The 22,747-nt window shown below is 39.9% G+C and overlaps 1 protein-coding gene across 1 annotated transcript in view; it reads right to left on the bottom strand.

Moving 5' to 3' along the window:
* Positions 1–12,605: 12,605 nt before the first annotated feature.
* Positions 12,606–22,747, bottom strand: part of Tecta (tectorin alpha) — a 68,770-nt gene continuing 58,628 nt past the window's right edge. Inside the window, exons 17-23 of the mRNA XM_021728534.3 lie at positions 21,694–21,896; positions 20,836–20,999; positions 20,132–20,380; positions 15,714–15,876; positions 14,600–14,687; positions 14,196–14,312; positions 12,606–13,385 (exon numbers count right to left, since the gene is read on the bottom strand). Coding sequence (XP_021584209.3) covers positions 13,285–13,385; positions 14,196–14,312; positions 14,600–14,687; positions 15,714–15,876; positions 20,132–20,380; positions 20,836–20,999; positions 21,694–21,896 — 1,085 coding nt within the window. The 3' untranslated portion in view covers positions 12,606–13,284. The remainder of the gene's footprint in view (positions 13,386–14,195; positions 14,313–14,599; positions 14,688–15,713; positions 15,877–20,131; positions 20,381–20,835; positions 21,000–21,693; positions 21,897–22,747) is intronic.

Below are 22,747 nucleotides of genomic sequence, written 5' to 3'. Positions count from 1 at the left end.
CCAAATGCCCATCTGTAATGGAATGGTAAACAAATTGTGGGTTATCTCCATAATGAACCTCGATACATTAGTGGAAATGAAGGAACTGGAGCTATGCATTAGCACAGATGGATCTCAGAATCATAGTATTGAGTGAAAAGGAAAAAAAAAAGTTGATAAATATATCCAGTATGCTTTCTCTTATATTCAGTATGAACAAAGGAAAAGGAATTAATACATAGTTTGGGGGATACATAGTTAGCTGTTAAAATGACAAGGAAAGACAGATAAATGGCTAATAAGATGCAGATTACCTGGAGGCAAGGAGTGTACACAGATGTGTTTAGGGAGGATCACCCAAGGAGGTGACTACTATCCTATTTCAGAACCTATGTGGTTGGACCCAAGTCCTTGGTTTATTATGATTCTTTCAACTGTTTATATCCTCTTAAGAATGTGATATATTTCACAGAAAAATTTAATTAAACATTTACAACTGTAAAGTAAATACTTGGACATTTTCTTTGATTATTTGCAAACATGTTTTTCAAAACATTTTAACATATTAGAAATCACATTCATCAACAGAAATACTATTAACACCAGAAGAAGCTTATTAATCTACCAGTATTTTCTGGAAGATAGTAGAATTCTCAGGTAAGTACCAAAATATTTTCAAAAATAATGGTGCTTATTCTATCACTTTGCTCCTACTGAGAGATTATCACTCAATAATTATCTCAAACCTCATCCTTTTAAATCCTTTGTGTGCATCATATATTAGTAAGCTAGTATTTAGATATATCATACAAATTAGAGGGCACCTGAGACTCACCTGAGTCTCACCTGAATGCACAGCAGACATGCTATCCCCTGTCCTGGAATTCTGATTTGTTCAGCCTGGAGAGGGTCCTGGAACATCCGTTTTTAATTCATACTTTAGCAAATGGAGTGCCATAGTTTTGTCCTGCATTAGGCTACCATTAAAGCCACACATTTAGAGAGCTGTGACCCACACTGCACAGAACAGCTTTCCTTGAATGGAACTTTGGCATGATACTATTGACCTGCATTGAAGGACTCTGTAAGAAAGAAATGACTTTTCAAATTTATGCCAGCAGCTAGAATGAAGACGTAATGGATGGAGAGGGCAGATCATGGAGCCCTCTGCACAGAGGTGTCAATCAGGGGTGTCTTCTTATTGTTACAAGACTGTCTTCCTCAGGAGAGCACTTAGGAGCTAATTCTTTCTGTTCTTGGTATAGGGAATAATTATTCTATTCTGTGTAATACAGCAACATGATGGTCTGGATCTGATACTTGGTTTCAGTGGCTGTCACAGCTGACAAAAGGTATTTCCCGTGGATATGTAGACCCCAACAGAAGTGAATCCTTGCTTGATCTCACTGAGTGCTTATGTCTGTTTTTTCTACCTCACCAGTTATTTTAAGCAATTTTTTTTTATCCTATCAGTGACTTCCAGATGATTTGCTAGAGAGTTTAGAATCAAATTAGTGGCCCTCTTTAGCACATATGAAGAATTTTGTGGCATACCAAAAAAGTGTCTAAGTTTTGTACTATTTTATATTTTTATCTCCTTTTTCTCATCAACTTTTAAACATGATATGAATATTTCTGTATTCTTGCTATTGTCTTAAAGAGTTGTTGGGAGATAGTCAGGAGAAGGAAGAGAATGAGGATAGGAACATGAATGAGAGGAAAAAAAAAAAAGAAAAAGTGGTTTGAAGGGACCTAAGTGTGTTCAGAGTTACGCATACATTCGCATGATAACTAGGTTAGGGTCCAAGATTTCAATTTGTATTATAATACTTCATGGACATTTCTTTCTCTTTCAAGATATTTATTCACCAATTCCATATTCATTGGATAAATACCAACAGATTAGTAAGACCTTTCAAGGAAAATTATCATTGATTTTTGATTATAAAATACGCTTCATTGCTCCATCAAAAGTTTAAAGTGCATCTTTTTAGTTAATGGGAAGAAAGTTTTTCCACACATGACACCTGGAAAATAACAGAGGAACGGTCTTTCTTTTTATTTCACTTGAATTTTTTTTGCAAACTTAGTTTATTATAACCTTCAAATTTTATTTGTTTGAATTTTCATGGGCTAAAGTAATTGTTATCGGTCCCAACAGTCTTAATAGAACTTTGTGAAAAGAACTTTTTGTTTTAATGAAAGTTGAGAACAGATTTTCATCTTCTATTTATACCTGCTGATAACATTTAGCAAAAGGATCTAAGTGCATTAATAATGGGTCTGAAATGAGCGTGTTTACATAATTTTTAATAAGTAAAATCTGCTCATTTTCTTTTCATTAATGCCTTACTGTTTTTAGTAGCTTTTAATTTCTGTTGCCTTTCCAGAAAGCCTGCCTGCTTGGTGATTTTCCTTTTTAATAGCACTTTGGCATTCAGAAACACTAGCAAGCTTTTTGAAAACTAGTCCCATAAGATTTCTGCAAAAAAAAAAAAAGCTTTTGCTGTAAGTGGCTTAGTGTTTGTAAGACGTTAATAACTTTGCTGATTTGGTCCCTCATCAGGTTGCAGTTAAAATTAATTGAAAAACAACAACAAACACACCTACACTTTACATGAAAACCAAATAATGTTAGGCAATGGTGGACGGGAAATGTAGATGATGAAGTAATTAACAGTGTACCCTTTCACTTACACTGAGAAGTAATAGTTTACGTCAAGAAGAAATTTATTCTCATACCTTTTAAATGAATTATAGCATCAGTGAGAAAAGAGGAAAAGTAAAAATCTGGTTTAATTGCTATTCTTATAAGCACAATTCTCTACTAGCCAATCTTCTGCATATCTGCAATACAATGGCAACTGATAGTTGAGATAACTGACATTGAGATAATACAAGATTTTTAAAACTACTGTACTATTAATACAGAGACCCATGATAAGTTAGGTTTGTCGTTTTATTTAATACTCTGAACAACCATAGGGATAAATAGTATTTATATTTTAATCTAATTACAGATTTTATAGGTTTCCAGACTATGTTTCGTGCCTAACATTCTCTTATGCTCAATACGATCAGCCACCTTACCCTGCTCGAAATACCCATTTATCTTAGTACCAATCAAACCATCCTCTTGAGTTCCCCTTGCCTTTTTCTGGTTATTCCTCAGGTAATTTCTCTTCCCATTTTTTTTGATTCCATAGGTTTACAGACCTCTTGAGATTGGGGCCTCTTTTATTCTCTCTCGAAATTCTGTCCTAAGTTTAAAAAAACGTCTAAATGTGCATGATTGCTATATATGGTTTATCATGATCCCACACTAGTCTGACAAACTCCTGTCATGTTTCTTACTGCCTACTTGACACCTCTACTTGGATCTCTTACAGACATCTCACACTTGACATGTACAAAATTCAACTCTTGATTTTCTCTCTGAAACAATTTCTCACCCAACTCAGTAAATAATACCCCCATTCATCCAGAGGCATAGATTAGAAACATCTTTGATTCCTCCTTTCACTCTTTTTGAATCCAATAAATGACTAAGTCCCATTGTTTCTTATCTCCAACATATATAGCTCAGAGGTATCCATTTCTTTCCATATTCCATTTCCTTGGGCTCTTGCTAACAGTCACCCTTTGATATCCACTAAAGATTGATTCCAGGATCTCTCCCATACCAAAATGTGTGGATGCTCAAGTTCCTATATAAATTCGTACAGTATTTGCATATAATCTCTGCATATTTTCCCTTATGTTTTAAATCATTCCTGGGTTATTTATAATACCTAATGCAATGTAAGTGATATGTAAATAGTTGTTATAATATATTGTTCAGGGAATAAGGGCAAGGGAAAAAATCAGTTCAGTACACATGCGAATTTTTTTTTTTTTTTTTTTTACTGTTTTCAATCAATAGTTGGTTGAATCCATGGATGCAGAACCTGTGGGTACAGAAGGCAAATTGCTGCAGCCCTAGACTCATGCAGTAGTCATTTGTTTTTGTTGGTTCTTTCTTCCTCCAAACCCCATTTCCATATAGTATTTGCAGTCATCTTAAGAATGTAAATTGAATGGTGCCACTCTCCTGCTTACAATTCTCTAGTGGCTCACTACCCCTGAAATAAATTCAGACTCCTCACAGCTGATAAAATCCCCGCTACCTCTCCAGCCCTAAACTCATGTCAGCCTGCAGCACTCTGTCCATACTGGCTGTTTCTCATCCCTGCAAACATACTACTCTCAAAAGACTTCAGGCCCTGCTCCTGCTCTGACCTGTCTGAGATCTGCCCCTGGATCCCCACCTTCATTCTTGCTTGCTTCCTTCTTTCCCCTCAAATCTCAACTGAAATGCTACCATCTCAGTAGGACTTCTGGACTACTTTATATAATTGAATTCTCCAATCCACATTTTTTCCCCTTAATATCCTATTTGTTTTCTTCATAGGACTTTGGTGATCACATCTTTATTGTTTTGTTTATTCATTTATTATTGCTCTGTCTTACTAAACTGAAAAACTCTGTGAGGGCAATGTTCATTTATCACTATAGACCTAATACCTGGTACTAGATATACAATCAGTAAATATTTGATGAATGAAATGACTAGAAAGTGAAATAGAATCCAATCCAGATCTGTCTGCCTCCAGAATCTCTTCTCTGAACTATTACACTATGAACAAAATTAATTTATATTGGGTGGAGTTTCAGTGTGAAATTAATTTTAATATAAAAATCTAAATTTCTCTTAAACTTTGATCACACATATTATGATAATCTTCCATTGACATTGGCATACTTGATTGACCTCTATCCTCTAATTGACAGTGATGCTGAATAACATCAATTATACCATATTGGCATTTTGTTGATAAGATGCCCAGAGAAAATCCTTTGCAATGATCTTTCGACTATATCAAAAATTTCATGAAATCAAATAAAATGACCTTGGGCAAATTACTTAACATTTTGAACTGTTGTTTCTTTGCCTATAAGTTCAGAAAATTATTATCTCATTAGATCGTTAACAGGAACTAAAGGAAATAATAGATGCTTAAGTCCTTACCATTGTACATAATATACAGTAAGTGAATAATAACTAAATTGGAAAATTCTTTAGTTGATTGAAAGCCTCCAATCTTCAAGTAAAAATCCAGGGTTCCTTTTATAGCTGTTTTTAAATCAAGCTGTGAGCTTGATTGACTTGTCAAGTCATCAAAGGCCAATGGAACAGGAAGGAATTAAGCAGGAGAAATCCACAGACAAGTTCAAAATCTGGACAAATCAGGCTCAAAATTTCCATCGAGTGTATCCTTTACAATTGTTGCGAAGGACAGCTACTGTCCCAGTTTGAAGTTGGTGCCATCCTTGGAATTTGTGTTTGGCTCATGAATTTTTATGTCACACTGGGGTATAATTTCTTTTTACAAGAGGAATAAGCCAGTATACATGTTCTTTTCTAAATTACTTTTAAAGAAAAGTTTGATTCAGTTAATTGATTCTGTCTAAATGACAATACTAAAAAGGTAAAAACACCGATTTTTAGTGATAATTTCTCCTTTTCTTTCTTTCTTTTTCTACCTTTTTTCCATTTTTTTTTTAAATTCAGGGGACTTTGTTTTCCAGCATTTTCCATGTGTTCTATTTCATGCAGTTTTAATGAAAGTCTTGGGTCCCATTTTTCTTTGAGATCAGTTTGAGAGGACCATATTTCTTCCACACAAAACAAAACAAAACAATACCTCAGACTTTCTTTTCTGTCTCTTAGGTTTTGAATATTATCATGACAAAATTAGACAGGCTGGCAGAGGAAACCACAGAAGTTCTTTGAGAATCTTTAGGTCTAATAAATGGAGATCAATGGATTTTCAACAATGGATTCCTGGTACCATCTACCTTAGAAAAAATAGAATATTTGTCGAATGTTTATATAATTTGGAGAAGAAAAGCTTAGGGCTAAGTACTAAAAATGTTGAGATGCATCAGAATGAGGTTCTTTCCTTGTAACTCACTGTGTGCACACATGCTCACACACACACATACACATGACAAGCTCATCTGCGTGCGAGCACAGAGACACCTCTCTCCCCCATAGAAATAAAAGGGAACCTGAACTCAGTGACTGGGATCTGGACTACAGGTAATGGCCAAGGAAATAGTTTTACAAGATCCTAGGGGAAAATTGTTGGTGTTTCTTATGTGTCCTAGGGGTTGGCTTTAATATTTATTTACTCACTGTTCAGGGTAATCCATTTAGTTCTTTTTTTCATTTGTAAAATCTTGTATTATGTAAAGATAATAGGATCAAGACACTTTTTTCTTTCCTTTACATTAGTTTAGCATCTACAAGAAATTATTTTGTTAAATTCAACTTTCTTCCTCGGGGAAATTCTGACTTTCTATTTCATTTCTTTGTTCTTGCTTCCAGAAGACTCTTAGTTACTGAATTAAATCTGAGAGAGCCATTGCTCTTCTCCTTATAGTATTTTCAAATATCTCAACATTAAGATCATTTTCTCTACCTTTCAATAAAATCTGCTTAGGAGTTTTAACAAAAGTGACCTTTCCTTTTCTTGACATTTCTGGATAGGGAAGAGGCCTTCAGTGGCATCTGCTTGACCTGGCTGACTCAGGTCCCATGGGAAGTGGGCAGTGTGGGGACGGCCCAAGGCCCCACCCCTCGCCCCTCCACCATCTTCTGTACTTCATTACATATCTCAATGAAATCTTCTTGTCCTAGCTTCACATTCTCATTTCCCAGCCCCATGTGCATTTACACAAATGAGAAGGCAAAATACAAATAGCATTGGAATAAATAATGGAGGTGTTTCAGCCAGCCTTTCATCACTGTGACCAAAGGACCTGATGAGAGCCACACAGACGAGCAAGCTTCCTTGGCTCACAGTTCCAGAGGTCCATAGGCAGCCGATTCCATAGCTCTTGGCCCCGGATGATGCAGAACATGATGATGGAGGAGCAGAGCAGAGGAGAGCAGCTCAGGATATGGCAACAAGAAAGCAGCCAGAGCTCTGCTCAGCAGGGACGAGATACAAACCCCAAAGGCTCGTCCCCAGTAGGTAGGTCCCCTACCTCCTGCATCCATCACCTCCCTGCTACAGTTACCACCCAGTTAATCCACTGATTAGTTACAACTCTCATCCTCTAACCATTTCACCTCTGAAGCTTCTTACACTGTCTCACACATGAGTTTTGGGGGAACACCTCGTATCCAAACCATAACAGTAGGGATTGGTAAAAAAAATGTTTGCATTTTCAGTTGTTTACACAAACAATAGCAGACTGCCATGGGTCAATGACTCAAGTTCATGTTTTGGGGTGGCATTTAAAGACCCCAGCTAAGAGGAGACCCACAGATGTAAAATTTTGCTGGGTTTTTTTCCTGTTTTTTTTTTTTTTTTGTTGTTGTTGTTGTTTTGTTTTTTTACACCAGAGCATCTCGGAATGAAAATTTTTGATAGAAGACTTAGAAGCACAAACATTTTACAAAATTTTATTGTGAGAGTTTTCAAATCATTATGCGTTAAGTTCTGTACTTTCCTTTTCCCGACAAAGTATAGAAGCCCCTAATGCAGAGGAAACTGTGATGTAGCTGTGAAGTTCTTGGATTGGATGAGTCACGTACCTCTTTGATGTTTATGGAAAAAGTTAACTTTTACTGAATTCGTGTTTTTAGAGCATGATGCCTGGAAATACAGCAAAGTTTTCATGTACTATAACCACATAAAACTGTTTCATAATAAAAATATTTAGAGTTGTATGATGGAAACAGGGGACCCTTGACTTAGTCTGTGCCTTTGGGGCAATTTGCCTAAATAACATACATTTAAATTGTCTGCAATCATTAGGTAAATTATTCAATGTGATCCCAAGAGACGCTTAAGGCAGAGATAGTGAGATTTCTCACCTTCTGTTCCTAGGTTTCACTTAAAGCTAACGAATGAAAGTCATTGTCTGTGAAAAAGACCAGGTTAAAAATACAGCTAGAACATCTGAACCCATGGGGGACATGAATAAAATCTATGGGGCCAGGCATCTCTAGGCTCACTACATTTCTGCTGATCTTCGATTGATATGCCTCCTCTTCTCTCTTGAAGGTTCAAAGCAAGCATTGAAAATCCAGGGCTTTTTAAAAGGGCAAAAATTGTGTTCAGTGCTATCCACAGCTCTTTTTCTCATTTTATGCTGTGAATATTCTGATAGGATGCCTAGATGCTTTTGCATTATACGTTGAGTCATTTTTCCCTTGTGGAATTAGTTTGCCAAATTGCTTTCTGATCCCGACTCTTCAGGAGGGCAGACTCCCTGCCCTGCTCGGCTGCAGATATTCCTTAACAGCATTTTGCAGCCATCACTGCAAAGACTCACGGAAAGTGAATGAACACACACTTGTGGCTCCCAGATTCAAAGGATCCACATAGTGATGTAAACTTCAAGGGCCAGGATGGACTGTTGAATTGAGGTCATTCAACAGGTAAAAGGAAAACAGGTGGCAGATAGAGGAAAGCCAAAGGAACCATGCCTTTTCTGCCTTTAGTTAAGACAATAACTTAGTGGCAAATTTGTGTATGAATGTAGTCTTTAAATTAAACAACAACAACAAAAAGGCTCTAAATCTGGATAGATTCGATGCAAAGATTTTCATGACTTAGGTAATTAAATAGGTTATTTTCTTCAGTAAAATAATAATTTTTTTCCCTTACTAAAGTAGGACAATATCAGTAGATTTTTGTGCCTTACCATATTCCACAAAGAAATTTAAGAGGAAAAATTTAAGACACCTGTTTCATGGGTTCTTTGTTCTTAAAAGATTGTTATCATTCCAATATGTCTCATTAGAAATCTAAAATTATTAAGTAAACTTACAAAAGGACACATATGTGAGTGGGTTGCTGTTTTCTTTAGTTAGTACTTATGCCAAATAAGATATAACTTCAAATTAACACTTCTCTAATTTCTCTGCCCAAGTGCAGCAAGATTCAAGAATGAGCAACATTAAATACAGGTGGGAAAGCATTAGTTATGGAAGGTGCTACATTAGTATCAGGTATGGTAGTTTCGTCTAGTGGAAGAATGAATATCTTTGTTTCAAAAATATTTTGTAATTGGTATTTTTTATGATAACGAATAAAACAATAGTTAACCTGGAGGCTATGGGCAAACAGAAACATACACCAAAATGTGTACAGTGAATATTCTTCCTCCATTTGTTTCCTTAGCAAATAGAATTTGATTGCTGAGTTCTTCATGGAACGATGAGTCTTTTGTATTTTATTTCTATCTATAGCCACTGAGATCTGTCCCTCTGCCATGGAGATGTTGTCTTAGAGGAGAGTCGTATTTCAGCAAACATAATTAAACCATCACAAACAGAGCCTTCCATTAGTCAGAGGAGAGTTATTGCTCATGTGCTGTAGATGCATAGCCAAGTATTTCACATTCTGCTGGGGGAAAATAAAGGCCACTAAATATTTCATGGGTTTTTCTTGATCAGATTGTTTATTTCTCGACATTTTAAAGAGATACTTAATTTTTCTCAGCAGCTACTTTTGTCATCACGTTAGAAAAATAGATATTAAGGGCAGAATTTGCATGGGATGCCAAAAGCTGGTATTTTCCTGGAATGAGGCTTACTGTGCGCATAAAAATAAATCTTATACTGTTCTCCAGAAAATGTCCTTGGCATTTGATGTGTTTTCTAAAGCTATATTCTGGTAATGTTCTGCATCTAAGGTTGGTGGGGCGGCGATGGGCGGGGGGTGGGAATCATAATTTGATTGGTGTGGTTGATTTACATTTGGGTTCCATGCAAAAATAAAAAGTGGGCACTAGAGGGAGCTATTTGATTTTCTTTTTCTCTGAGCTGCGCTGCAGATGTCAGTGCACTTGGGGCACTGAAAAATGCCATCGTGTTCTTTTAAACAGGACAAAATTGCAATGAGATACAAGGTGCAGGGGGGAACGGGTGAAAATATCCTGAATTTTGGGAAAAGGATGGAAGGTTCAGAATGAGGTATAGGCTTAATTAATTCAGAATTAGTAAAGAAATAATTCTTTATTACCCTCGTCCTGCATGATTGTCATCTTTTGATAATTACTTAATTCTTTTGGTTGAAAGAAATTTTATTAAATTTCAAGCTCTTGCTAAATGTCAAATGGTTCTAAAAATAGTTATAATATTAGACTATGTTAAACAATTAGTGCTCTCAAATTTTGCCATTAGAATTTTCAGGAGAGCACACATCTACTAGTAGTTAAGAAACTAATTATAGAATTCCCAACTGTCACAAATGCCAGACCCCAAGATGCGGTTTCTTTTGATATCAAATACCAAGTCAATAAGATTCCCAATTAGCTCCTTTTTAAACCTTTGCTAAGCATGTGCTTTTGCCTCACCCCCACCCCCTAGGCAAATCTTTTACAAGGACAAGGTAATGTTCCAGAATTGTCTTAATGCATACTATCATATGGTTTATGTTTGTGGTGTCATTTTCTGACATAAGAATATTTGAAAATAAACTTGATGTTCTCATTTTACAAGGAAGAAAATTAGGGTATTGAGGCACTGAATAATTTGTTTGGAGCAGAGAATGTATAGAAGGGTCAAGGTCACCTCCAGTTCTTCTGCCTTCCAGGGAGTTAACTAAAGGGCTTTGTGTTTTCGTTCTGTGCAAGTATTTCTCAGTCCAGAAAGAAGTGATTGACCAGGAGATGAGAGTCATCACTGCTGATTTCCAGCTCTTCCTTTCAAGCACAGGGGACGATCCCACTTCCACCTCTCTGAAAGCGAGGGACAGCCATGTGGCTTGCATTGACTGATGGGATGGGAACAGTGGCAATAGGTGCCCTTTCAGGCAAAGGCATGACAGGGGGTGGGGTGTGATGCTCTGTGCCCTCTTCCCTTGCTGAGGTAACTCTTGAAGCCACATGTTGAGCCTCAAAAGATAATGACACCATTGTCAACTTCCATTCCAGGATGCCGGTGGGGAGCAGAGCCTTCTTGTATCAGCAAGAAACAAACCTTTATTGTTGAAGGAAACTGAGACACTGGCTCCATAACCTGGCTGATCCCAATGACAGACAAGGGAAGGCTGTCTGTCAAGTGAGAAAGCCAGACACCAGTGTCACAAGAAAGGATCTAATAAAAAAAAAAAGTTACCATTTTTAATTTAGTAATTTCTAACTTAGATATGAGAATCAATGGAGAAGTTATCAAGGAGGTTATATATCATTTTTCTTTCTTGTATGTTTTTGTTCACAATTCATCCAAGAAACTTTAGTAAAGCCATAAGAAGACACTTTTGTGTTTATCCCATAATCCATCCGATTAGCCTTCTGTTAACGGTTTCAATATGAAGTGTCCCCCAAGTGCAAAAAGGTTTAGAGGACAAATGATTGGGTTACGAGAGCATTAACCCAATCAGTGAATTAATCCCCTAAAAGGACTAACTGGGGGTGTGGCTGGAGGAGGTAGGTCATTGGGGGCTTGCCTTTGGGGTATATATTTTGTATCTGGCTAGTGGAGTCCCTTTCTGCATTCTGATCATCAGGTGAGCTCCTTCCCTCTGCTACACTCTTCCACCATGATCTCCTTCCTCATCTTGAGCCCCAAGGAATGGAGCCTGCTGTTTATGGACTGAGACATCTGAAACCGTGAGCCCCCAAATAAACTCTTCCTCCTCCATATTTATGCTGGTTGGGTCTTTTAGTCACAGTGATGCAAAAGCTGACTAAGACTTCACCTTATATGGTCTTAGTGGAAATGGTGCAATAGCTGATGTGTCTTCTGATCTTGAAGTCTGGGACCATCAGGAGCTGTGGTTTCAGGTAACCACAAACATGCACCCAACATGAGTTTCTATCACCAGGAAGATGAAATATTGAGACACAGCTTGAATAGATGATTTGACTCCTTCATCTATCTCAATGTTCAGCATTTTCTTAAAAAGATCTTACAATGTCCAAGCATAAGCAGATACCAATTTTTCTCCATCAATACCGTCCTCTGAGCCTCACAACACCAGTGACAGCCCAGACCAGCCAGAATTTGTAGGCCCTCCAAGCCAGAGCCAGGAGAACACAGCAGCTCGGGGCAGACTGTCTACATCCCACTTCATCAACCCAGTGACAGTATGATGCTTTAACCTGTGAGACAGCATCTACCACGCCACGCTCAAGGATGCTCAGCATTTCTGCTCAGCTTTTCAGTGTTCCCAGAAAAATGCAAAAATGCTATCAACTTGAATCCAAGACAATTTTAAAATAAACTTGAAGTGGGTTTTGTTTTGTTTTTAACCTTAAAAGGGGAGGCACTCCAGGGATATATTTTGCAGGCCCTCCATTTTGCAGTTAATTATAGTAAATGTGTATTTATATACCACTTACAATGGAGGACACTGCCTGATTTTCTTCTGCAAAGCACCTTAATGCTCCACTAATGCTCTGTAAGTGCACCCGAGTAGTAATAACACAACACATTACAGCTCTGGCCAGCAGTGCCTACCTGGTCCAATGGCTGCTGCTTGCTTTTTTCTGTTTTTAATCATAGCGAGCTATTTAGTGTGCAAAGCTTCACATCAATAAGAATGATTCCGGCCACCAAATAATGAGAATACTTGAACACAAAGTTTATTTAAGGATAAAACACATTAAAATTATTTGGTTGATCTGTGAAAAGAGAAGGGAGTGGGTTTGAGGGGTGGGATCGGGGTGAGGTTCCCCAGGTCTGCAAATAATATATCCAGTGGCCAAAGCTGCCATGGCAAGGTGGAGAGCTGCGGTGGATAGGCAAAGGGACTTGTCCTCAACAGAACAGAGCCATGGTGCAGGTTGTAGATCAGACACTTCCACACACCAGAGAGATTCCTTAGAGGGAGCCAAACCCTCTAGTCATCACTCCCAGATTGTTCCAGCGAGCCCTAACTCTGTAACAAGTAGGATCCAGAACTAGCAGTTGGCTGGACAGATTTCTCTGGTCAGATTTCAGGTCAGATTTCTATAACTAGAGTTCATTTTCTTTACTGGCTTTTCACATGAGCCAAGGTTTCTAGTGACAACTGTTTGGGAATTTTAGGTTAAATACATCCTTCCCATGACTGGCTTTTAGAAGCCCTGGTGCATATTTTGAAAGAGGGACCTGGAATCTCTGACCACTGGTGGCAGGTAGCATGATTGTGAGAAGGTGGACACTTTCAAATAGATTTTGACTTAGGGACACACACTTTTTATCCTACAGGGAGTTGAAGTAAGTAAATTACAGTACTTTATATAGCAACCTTGAGTGCATTATGAGGTTGTGTCTGATTGATATACAAAATGCCATAATGAAATTTGGGTCACGATGAGAAGAAGTGTCCAAACTTGAAGTTCAACTGAAGAATTAGAGGCTGTGGACAGAGAGGAACATAATAAGTCCTAAGGGGTGATGGTGGGGAGAAGGCCAGTTAGACAGGCATCAGACATCTCTGCAACACTCAACTAAATAAAGGAAATTCCATGGCCAAGGACTCCCTTTACCCAAATGGCCCTGGCTCAGGCAGCAAAAAAGCAAAATTAATCCAACCTTGAAGAGGATCCTGCTAAGCTCAGAGGGAGGAAACCATGTCAAGACTGCTCTCCCATTTGTTAAGGCAAACATCTAATCCCAGTCTCAGCCCAGGTAGACCTGGCATTCAGATTTATAGCCAATATATAATCCTGAAGTGGTAGTGTAAATTTTCTTCTATCATTATCTTTAGATGAAAAAGCAGGGATGCAAAGGTTTTTCTTTTTTCTTTTTTTTTTTTTTAATGGTGCTAGAATTCTTTGGGTGTTCTCCCATCTTTCCTCTTTTTTGGGGAGGATGGGTACCAGGGATTGAACTCAGGGGCATTCAATCACTGCATCACATCCCCAGCCCACTATACAATAAAATAAAAATTGTATTTTATTTAGAGACAGGGTCTCACTGAGTTGAGTTGCTCAGCGTCTCGCTGTTGCTGAGGCTGGCCCTGAACTCGTGATCCTCCCGCCTCAGCCTCCAGAGCCACTGGGATTACAGGCGTGGGTCAGCCCGCCCAGCCATCTTCCCTTCTCAATTTCTGAAACTTTCCTAGGTAAGTTGCTGACGGGGTGGGCTTCGGATCTGAGTTTCTCCTTCTGGGGTTGGGGACTTTCTAGGACCCTCGTTGCCTGTCCTGACTCAGAAGAGCCTCTACCTCGGCAGCTCCTGCCGTCCTCTTGCAGGGTTCCCGTCACGCAGCTGCACAGAGGCCCGTCCACCCGGCTGGTGCAGATCTGCTCACATCCTCCGTTGTCTTCACACCAGTCCAGCCCTGAAAACAAGCAGTCGGACAAATTAACTGTAGACCATTCCACCCTCCAATTCATATAGAAGGGAAGGTTTTAATGAAAGGAGAGGATGAAGAAAAGCCCCATGCTGCTGAGTTCTTAAAAGCCAGTGAAAATATTTCTTCAAGGGAGCAGGCGGGCAGTCTTCTCACACTGGTGTCCCCAACACCATCACCTCATGCACTAGACCCACATCACAGGTGAAGCACGTCTGAGCCTTCCAGTCCCACTGTTTCAATAATTTATAGTGTGTTTTAGGAAACATACATACTTTTTCTCCTAATAGGTCCCACTGAAATGATCTGTTCTTTAGGTTCTTTTGTATAATCTGTGGCAATCCTGGAATTTTGTGGGCAGGTCTGAAAGACAGAACACCAGAGGGAAAATTTCACACAATTAAGCTGATAACTTATTCCTCACCACGTCTCCACCTGCAAAAGAGGCAGAGGCTCCGGCCTCCAGCACTATTGCTGCTCAGATTAATTAGAACCAATGCATTCTTGATCATTGAATCCACTGGGATGCTAGGCTTTATGTTGAGCAGAATTAAATATACTCTTCACAGTAGAATTATATTCAAAGAGGCCCTTTGCTCAGGAATGAGGATTGTTGAATCTCATGGACACTAATGTATGCAGCACCATCTGCAAGGAGCCCTGGCCATAATTCATATCTTGATTCTGCAAACAAGGGGGTAAGCAAAAAGCTGCAATATTAAAGGTTAGGATCCAGGTACCAATGCAATCACATCTTAAGGACATAGCAATATGTAGTGGGGGTGTAAGTCTGGCGAGGAAGAGATGCTTAATTTGTACTTCAGCCTCATCCCACAGCCCCCCTAGAGCCTCAGGCCCTGTGGATCAGATGAGCTGTGGATACTTTGATAAATTGCTTCCCGAGGTCAGCAGTTTGCTATGGTGGAGTGATACTCTGCTCAGTGTCATCAGACTCAGGTGGCCTGAGATTCCTTGAGACTTCAGTACAGTGGTCCTCAGCCAGACCAATGCCCCCACCCCTACCTCCAGTGGACTTTTTGGCAATGTCTGGACACATTTTTGGATGTTACAACGGGAGAGTATATAGCACTGGCATCTGTTGGGCAGAGACCAGGGACACTGCACAGGGCAATCCCCCACAACAAAGGATATCAGTGGTGCTAGCTTGAGGAGCCCTGGTCTGATGTTAAGTCAATGACCAGTTGACATTTCGGAGACGGGAGCACATTATTCCACTGTGCTCTCCCCCACCAAAGATGACTACCCACCAAAGACTCCTGAGCATCTGTGGATTACTCCAGTTCAACCACCTGGTACTCAGTCTTCATGCTGGGAATGCTGGAGCAGGGAGAGTAAGTCTAAGCATTTGATTTTTACACTGTCACTTACGATTTTACAGGAGTACTTTTCTGAGTCACAGAGCGACACTGCACAGTGAAGATGCACTTCATCATAATCCCCAATGAATTTAAAGACGGTGACGTGAAAACGGCAGGTTAGGGAGACTCCATTCTCCTCGATGCCGATGGTGTTATCTTTAATGTTCTGACACCTATTCAGAAAAAATAATGGCATCTTGGCTTCCCATTTTTTCCTCTTACACGTTAATCCTCATCTTCATTTCAGAATTTCAAATGAATGTGGCCTCTGGACTGGGCAGGTTTGTCATCTATTATCACTCCCTCCTACTCTCATTGTTTGTTCTGAAACTTTAAATACCACCTCAGTTAGTATCCTAACTGCAACTAAAAATTAAATGACCGTAGGGACTGCACTCAATTTCCCTGTGCTTCAGGTTCTCAGTCCGCCCCCTCATGATGCTGTGTTTCACTGATAACAATTTAGCAAACACAAGATTAGTTCTGACTTCCTCTGTACTTTCTTCAGTTAATTATCAATGTTGGCAGGGGCCCCTGATTCAAAGCCTCTTGGGAACTCTTCCCACGCATTAAAATAGATAGGAGCTGGGGCTGGGGGGAGAAGCACAGCCCAGGAGGAGCTGGAGCAGGGTCCTGGCGCAGGTGAGTGCCTCTCCTCAACTCCTTCTTCCTTGTGGTACCGAGCCAATACCCAGTCCCAGGCAAGACCTTCCTCAAGCACAGATATTTTGCTCTAACGACTTAAAAGTTCCCCAAATGTATCACAGTGGCATACATTCCAGTGTCTTCATGGAATGTTTTCCCCACTGGAAGGTCTTTCTGCTCCTGACCCCTTGCATGACACCTGCTCTTTCACAGCACAGTCTACAGCACCCCTTCTGTACACAGAGCCTCTAGGCATGCTCTAAGCAGGCAGGAATAAGAGGTCTTTTCCAGATTTGCCAACAGCACCCTGTTGAGCTCCTCCAGTGCAAGAATCAAACTGCCATCCTCCCTGAGGTCCCAATACATCACAGGGCACATGGTAAGTGATGCAAAGATAAAAATCTTTGTTGAATGAATGAATAAGCGAATGAATGAATGAGTTGTGCTGCCATGGCCCAAGGTGGGCTCCTAGGTGCCAAGAGGCTCTTTAAAATGATCAAGATAAAAGGGGCGACCCTTTCTCTTTCTTATGTTTCTTTTCCCCAAGCCCACAGGATTAAATAGCTTAGTAATAAGGAAAATTAAAAATTGAAGTTATCCTTCAGCATTCCCACACCTATTAAGTTTCATAATTAGTCTTCTAGGCAAAATGCAAGTTGCTTTTCAAGGCAGTCGTCTCTGAAATGCTTTGAAAGCAAAACTTTATATGCCATCCCTTTTTTTTTCTTGTCCTTATTATGATTGTGGATAATCTAAATTGGCTCAAGGATTCTAAAATGGTAGCATCTCTCCAATCTTCACACAGACTTCCCCTCTTAGCCAGATCACCAGCTCTCTCCCAGGGAGATGAAGTTTAGGTATCAGAAAAACATGAAGCAAAGCATCCTTGGCTATTTGGGGGCCTCCTTTAAAGCAAGCAAACAAGCCAGGCATGAATTTTCTGAACACCAATGAAGAATAGCTGTCCTTCCTACTTTTTCAGAGAAGAAAGAAGTGGGCATTGTGCCCCAACCCCCACCAGTTTCTGAGCTACTGATAAGTTGGTGCTGTCTCTGTGCTCCACACAGCTAGGGAGGATCAACTGACCCCAAAACATTTAAGTGGACCTGTTTCGCTGCTCATTAATTAAGCACTGAGCACCAGTTTTCCCATAAGTTCAGTGGAAGAAAACAAAACAAAACAATAACCGCATCCCTCCAAGAAAGGTTAGAAGGATTGATGGATTCAAATTCTCCCAGATGACGAAATCATTTCCCACCTAACCACAGTTTAATTTGAAGGCCTTTATTCACACAGACCCTGGGGTAAGCTGAGATTTATGAACATGCCTGCTGGCTTGCACTTCCTCTCTGGGTCAAGTCCATTAAATACTGTTTTTAAAATGCTAAATGCCACCTCATCCTTCAAAGGAGACACAAGTTCCATAATCTGAGTTTCCATTTGCAGAGTAGCTCAGGTTGTAGCTCTTTTACACGGGGAAAGAAGTACCATAAGGACAGGGAGGAGATATGGAGAAAAGGAAAACCGTCCCATTAACCCAAGCACCAAGGACTCAAAGACACCAAGGACTCAAAGCCCCTCCCTTTGCCTCTGAGAAGGCTAATACCAACTCAGAGAGACACATGCCTTAGCGGGGCCTTTGTTGAAAATTCCACGACATGCCTGGACAACCCATGCCATGTGCCATGCCAGCCCTAGCAATGAGCTGTGTTTTCTGACACCTAAAAAAAATTCCTTCCCTCCCCTTGCTGGTCATGTGACCATGGTGAATTCTGAGCCTGCCTTCTCCAAGCCTGCCTTGTCCACAAAATGGTGGATGTCAATTATTTGCCCAGAGTCACACCCCTCTTCTCTTGGGGCACCATTCCTCTTTCCCACGACCACAAAGCTCTTAAACAGTGTCCACAGCACCCTCTGCCCAACATAGGGGTAGGTACTGATCCAACCCAGACAACTGCTGTGGTGCATTCCCCCTACAAAGGACAGGCAAGTGATCCAAGACAGAGTTGTCTTCCTTCCCTAGGAGTCCCTGAGTTGGAATTAGAAGAGCTCTCTCCTCTGTGGTGACAATGGTGTGCGTGAGTGTGAGGCCAGGATTGTCAGTGACTGACAAGGTCAATGAGAGAGCAGAGAGAGGTAGAGACAAGAGATGAGCAAGAAGAGAGGCTTGACAGCTCCCTGGATTCGCTCCTCCTCAGGCTACATCTACTCCTGTGATTTGATTACCCCTTAAACGCCTTGGTTTTATTTGGTTCTGGTTGTGGGATTTTTTTTTTTTTTTTGGCATAGGCTAATTGAATTGGCCTTTACCAGTTATAACAAAAGAATTTTGATTTAATAAAGTCCTTATTTAAAGAATTATTTTATTGGGGTGATGGAACTGTTCTAAAATTAGACTATGGTGATGTTCGTGCTCGTTTGAAGCCTTACTAAAAATCACGGAATTTTATGCTTAAAGCAAGTAAATTTCATTGCATATAAATTATGTTTTCAATCAAGCTGTTAAAAATAAATTTTTGCAAAAAAATCTGTTATGTGTATAAACTGCCTGACATAGCTTGTGTTTTTTTTTTTAAATAAAGATGATTATTTTTACTGTTGTTTGGTTCTTTAGTCTTCTCTTGTCATCCATCCATTAATTCACTAAATAAATTTTGTTGTGTAACCACTATGTTTCAGGAAATACACGAGATGGTGGGCATACAGTGATAAGTAAAAAGAAACTTGTAGAGCTTACAAACTATTGCTGTAATTCCCTTTTACCCAAAGTTTCACTTTCTACAATTTCAGTTACCTGCATTCAACAGCCATACAAAAATATTATATGAAATATTCCAGAAATAGCACATACATTTGAAATCGCATGCCGTTCTGAGTAGCACAATGAGATATTGTACTGTCCAGGACATGAATCATCCCATTGTCCACTGTATCTATGCTGTATATGCTACCTGCCTGCTAGTTATCTAGTAACCACCTTAGTTATGTTATCTCAGTGCTTGTGTGCAACCCTTATGTGGTAGCCCGATGCTATATCCCAATGCCCACCTACATCATTCACCTTACTTATCTCTCATCATGTGAGCACTGAATCACCTCACAATATCACAAGAAGATGAAGGATAAGTACAGTATAGTAAGATATTTTGAGAGAGATACCATGTTTGCATAAATTTTATCATAGTATACTATTATAATAATTTTGTTTAATTATTAGTTATTGTTTTTAATCCCTTCCTTTGCCTAAATTATAAACTGAACTTTACCATGGCATGTGTGTATGGGACAGGGCACAGCACATGGAGGGTTCAGTATTCTCCATGGTTTCATTTCAGGCATCTACTGGGAGTCTTGGAATGTCACCCTCAGATAAGAAAGAAATTACAAGAGTAGTGCCCCCTTATTTTGATAGGTGTCCTATTCATCCTATTCTTTCATTTGTATAATTCTCATTCCTCTCAAATTGAAGTTCAAAGTAGACAGGACCAAATCCCTTTTTGATCCCAACGATAATAAAGCATCTTGTAGTTAATACTGCATGACTTGAAAGACCTGCCACTAACTGCTGTGTGACTTTAAGCAAGTTACTTGACCTCATCTATAAAACGAGGCTTAGAAAGTCTACATCATAGGTTGTTATGAGAATTAAATGAATTCGCTGATACAAAATGCTGGTTCTGAAGGTGTCAACAAATGTTAGTTTCTATTCCTTTCCCTAAAACATAATGTAGACAATATTATATTAAAGGCTCTGAGACTGCCATCTATTAAAAGACCACTCACCCTCCTTCAATGATGAAGTATCGGAGCTTATCATTGCTGTCACGGGAAGGGGTGGCATAGCACTTGTTGAGCGTGAGGATCAAATGTGTAGAGTCAGCTCCAACCACAAAGACCCCTACGTACAGCACATCTCGTGTGGTCAAGACTACTTCACCCTGGCGGTAAGGATGTTTGTAGGAAGCATTTTTGTAGAGCGCCATCTTGGTGGTGAAGCTGCCTTCTTGGGTTGGAACCGTCAGGTTAATGACACTAAAACAGAAATAGTCATAAGGCAGGCAATACAAAATAATTTCATTAATTCAACTGCCTTCCATTTTTTCAAGCTGAAAAAGCAGAGAGAAGGCAAAGTAGGTAGTTATAAAGTCTAAGGCTGCACAGTCCAAACTGGTTCCTACCAGGTACATGGAGCAATTTAAATCCAAATGAAACACAATTAATTCAAAAATTAAAAATTCAATTCCTCAGCCACATTCCAAGTGCTCAATGGCCACATGTAGCTACCATATTGTATAGTTGAGATATGGAACATTTCCATCACTGTAGAAAGTTCTATTGAACAGTGCTGGTCTAAAGTACCTAGGTTCAGGAAATAAGAATTTTATTTTCCCTAGTGCTTCAGAGATAAATGCTAACAATTTTGATTATGCTAACCTTAACTGTCAAGGAAAGACAAAGTTATGAACACAGCCCATGAAATCCTTTACCTTAGCATAGGCTTCACTACAGAATCCAAGGAGATCTTGATATCCAGCTCATAAGCACATGAAAATTCCACATTGATTGTGCGGTCCCTGGTGATGATGTTGCCAGTGTTGTTGGCACTTTCGATCCAGATTGTGTTTTTATACATGATATGAGTGCTGTTGGACTGCAGAGCAAAGGGAGGTCAGAAATCTTTAAATCTGGGAACGAGTATGTGGCTTGCATTTTAAATCCATATCCCTGAAAGTGGAGAAATGGCTTCATTCCATACATAACCCAGAGGCCATTATAAATCAGTATGGCACTGGCCTCAGCATTTACTCAGGGAGAAAGTATTACAATAGATGTCAACAGCACCCTTCAGTCTGATAACCTTGAAATGCCCATGGAAGGTAGATTTCATGTACCACTGAATTCTAACAACACCCAGTCCCCAGTCATCCAGGGAAATGCAAGCTAGGGAGAACATGGAGTATTGCTGGTTTGAGGTAATATAAACTGATTGAAAATTATTTTTAAACCCTTAATTCAAATCTCTCCTCCACCAAACATTTTGCCATACGTGAAGGTACTTACTCCTTTCTCGCCTTCTGATAAATGTTAATGAGCAGAGTCATGAATGGAAGACACACCCCCAGAAGGAACAAGAAAAGAAGTGAGAAGCTTTGTTAACCTACACATCGCTCTTTCAATTCAGCCACTTAGTGATGACTGCCTTGTGCATATGCCTTTCACTGTTCTCCAAAGAGCATATTTTTAAGAGGACCACCTTGACCTTGGCTTTAAGGACGATCAATAGGCAAATACCAGGAGCTATCTCTACCTCTGCCAGGTGCTCCTTCCTATGCCCATTTTCTCACCTGCACGATGTTGCCACAATTCCCTTTGGTGTTGTTGATCTGAAAGGAGATAAAGTCTTCCCCCTCGATGCCAGTGCACTGTCTGTCATTGATTCTCACACCCTCCCTCTCAAAGCCAAGCTGGAAGAGCTTGCACTTAGATATGGACACTTCCATCTGGGCCGCCTTGCAGGTCACCTCTGCATCAATGATGTCATGTGAGTCTGTGGGAACAGTTGTTAAGGAAAGCAAATCAGTGGGAGCCAGTCTTGCTGCAGGGGTGGGACTGAGGCATCACCCTGCCATGCTCCTATAGAAAAGGCAAATGAGCTCCACTCAGGCTGCAAGCATTTCTAATTAAGCTTTGATCAGACCAAATGAGCATATGAATTCATTCAAAGCAATAACTTGGGCATTGGTAGAGACTTATTAAAAAGATAAAAATGCTAATAAAGAGCCCTTTGTCTTTCTTTATAAACCCAGGCCTTCCTCCCACACATACTGGTGGCAGCTACTTTTCGGTGACATACAGAATCTGGCACTTTGTGGCCTGGCTAAGGAGCATCCTCCCCAGGAAGAACAGCACTGGCCTGGCCACACCCAAAGCCCTGGTTGAATCCAGCTCAGCACAACCTCTTAGCAAGTCCCAGGTGAGCACCAGGAATTGCCTTTTCACAGGATATTGCACCAATTGACATTTTCTCTGAGTGTATAAATAGCTGGTAATAAGAAACAGAAATATTTATATCTGCCTAGGTGAACCATATTGTCCCCTCCTATGGAGCCTTTTAGTCAATTAGGTTTTCATTCTCGAAGGATGTTAAATTTAGCACATGCCTCTGAATTACTTGGTTCAACAAAGGGCGTGGGGATGGAAAGCAAAGCAGCTCTGCAAGCTGGCACCGAGATGATGTGCTCTGCCAAGATCAGGGCCATTTCTACCTTAAGGCAAACACAGTTGACAAGGCCAGGAGTCCCAGGTATTTGCTGCTTGCTTCAAACATTCCTATTGTATCTTCAAGACCAAAAAGGTTTGGGCCAGATAAAACTGGCTGTAGGTCAGTCTAAGGCACCT

Source organism: Ictidomys tridecemlineatus, chromosome 4 (assembly GCF_052094955.1).
Source record: "Ictidomys tridecemlineatus isolate mIctTri1 chromosome 4, mIctTri1.hap1, whole genome shotgun sequence".
Taxonomy (NCBI): Eukaryota; Metazoa; Chordata; class Mammalia; order Rodentia; family Sciuridae; genus Ictidomys; species Ictidomys tridecemlineatus.
This window is presented reverse-complemented; position numbering and strand designations above follow the sequence as displayed.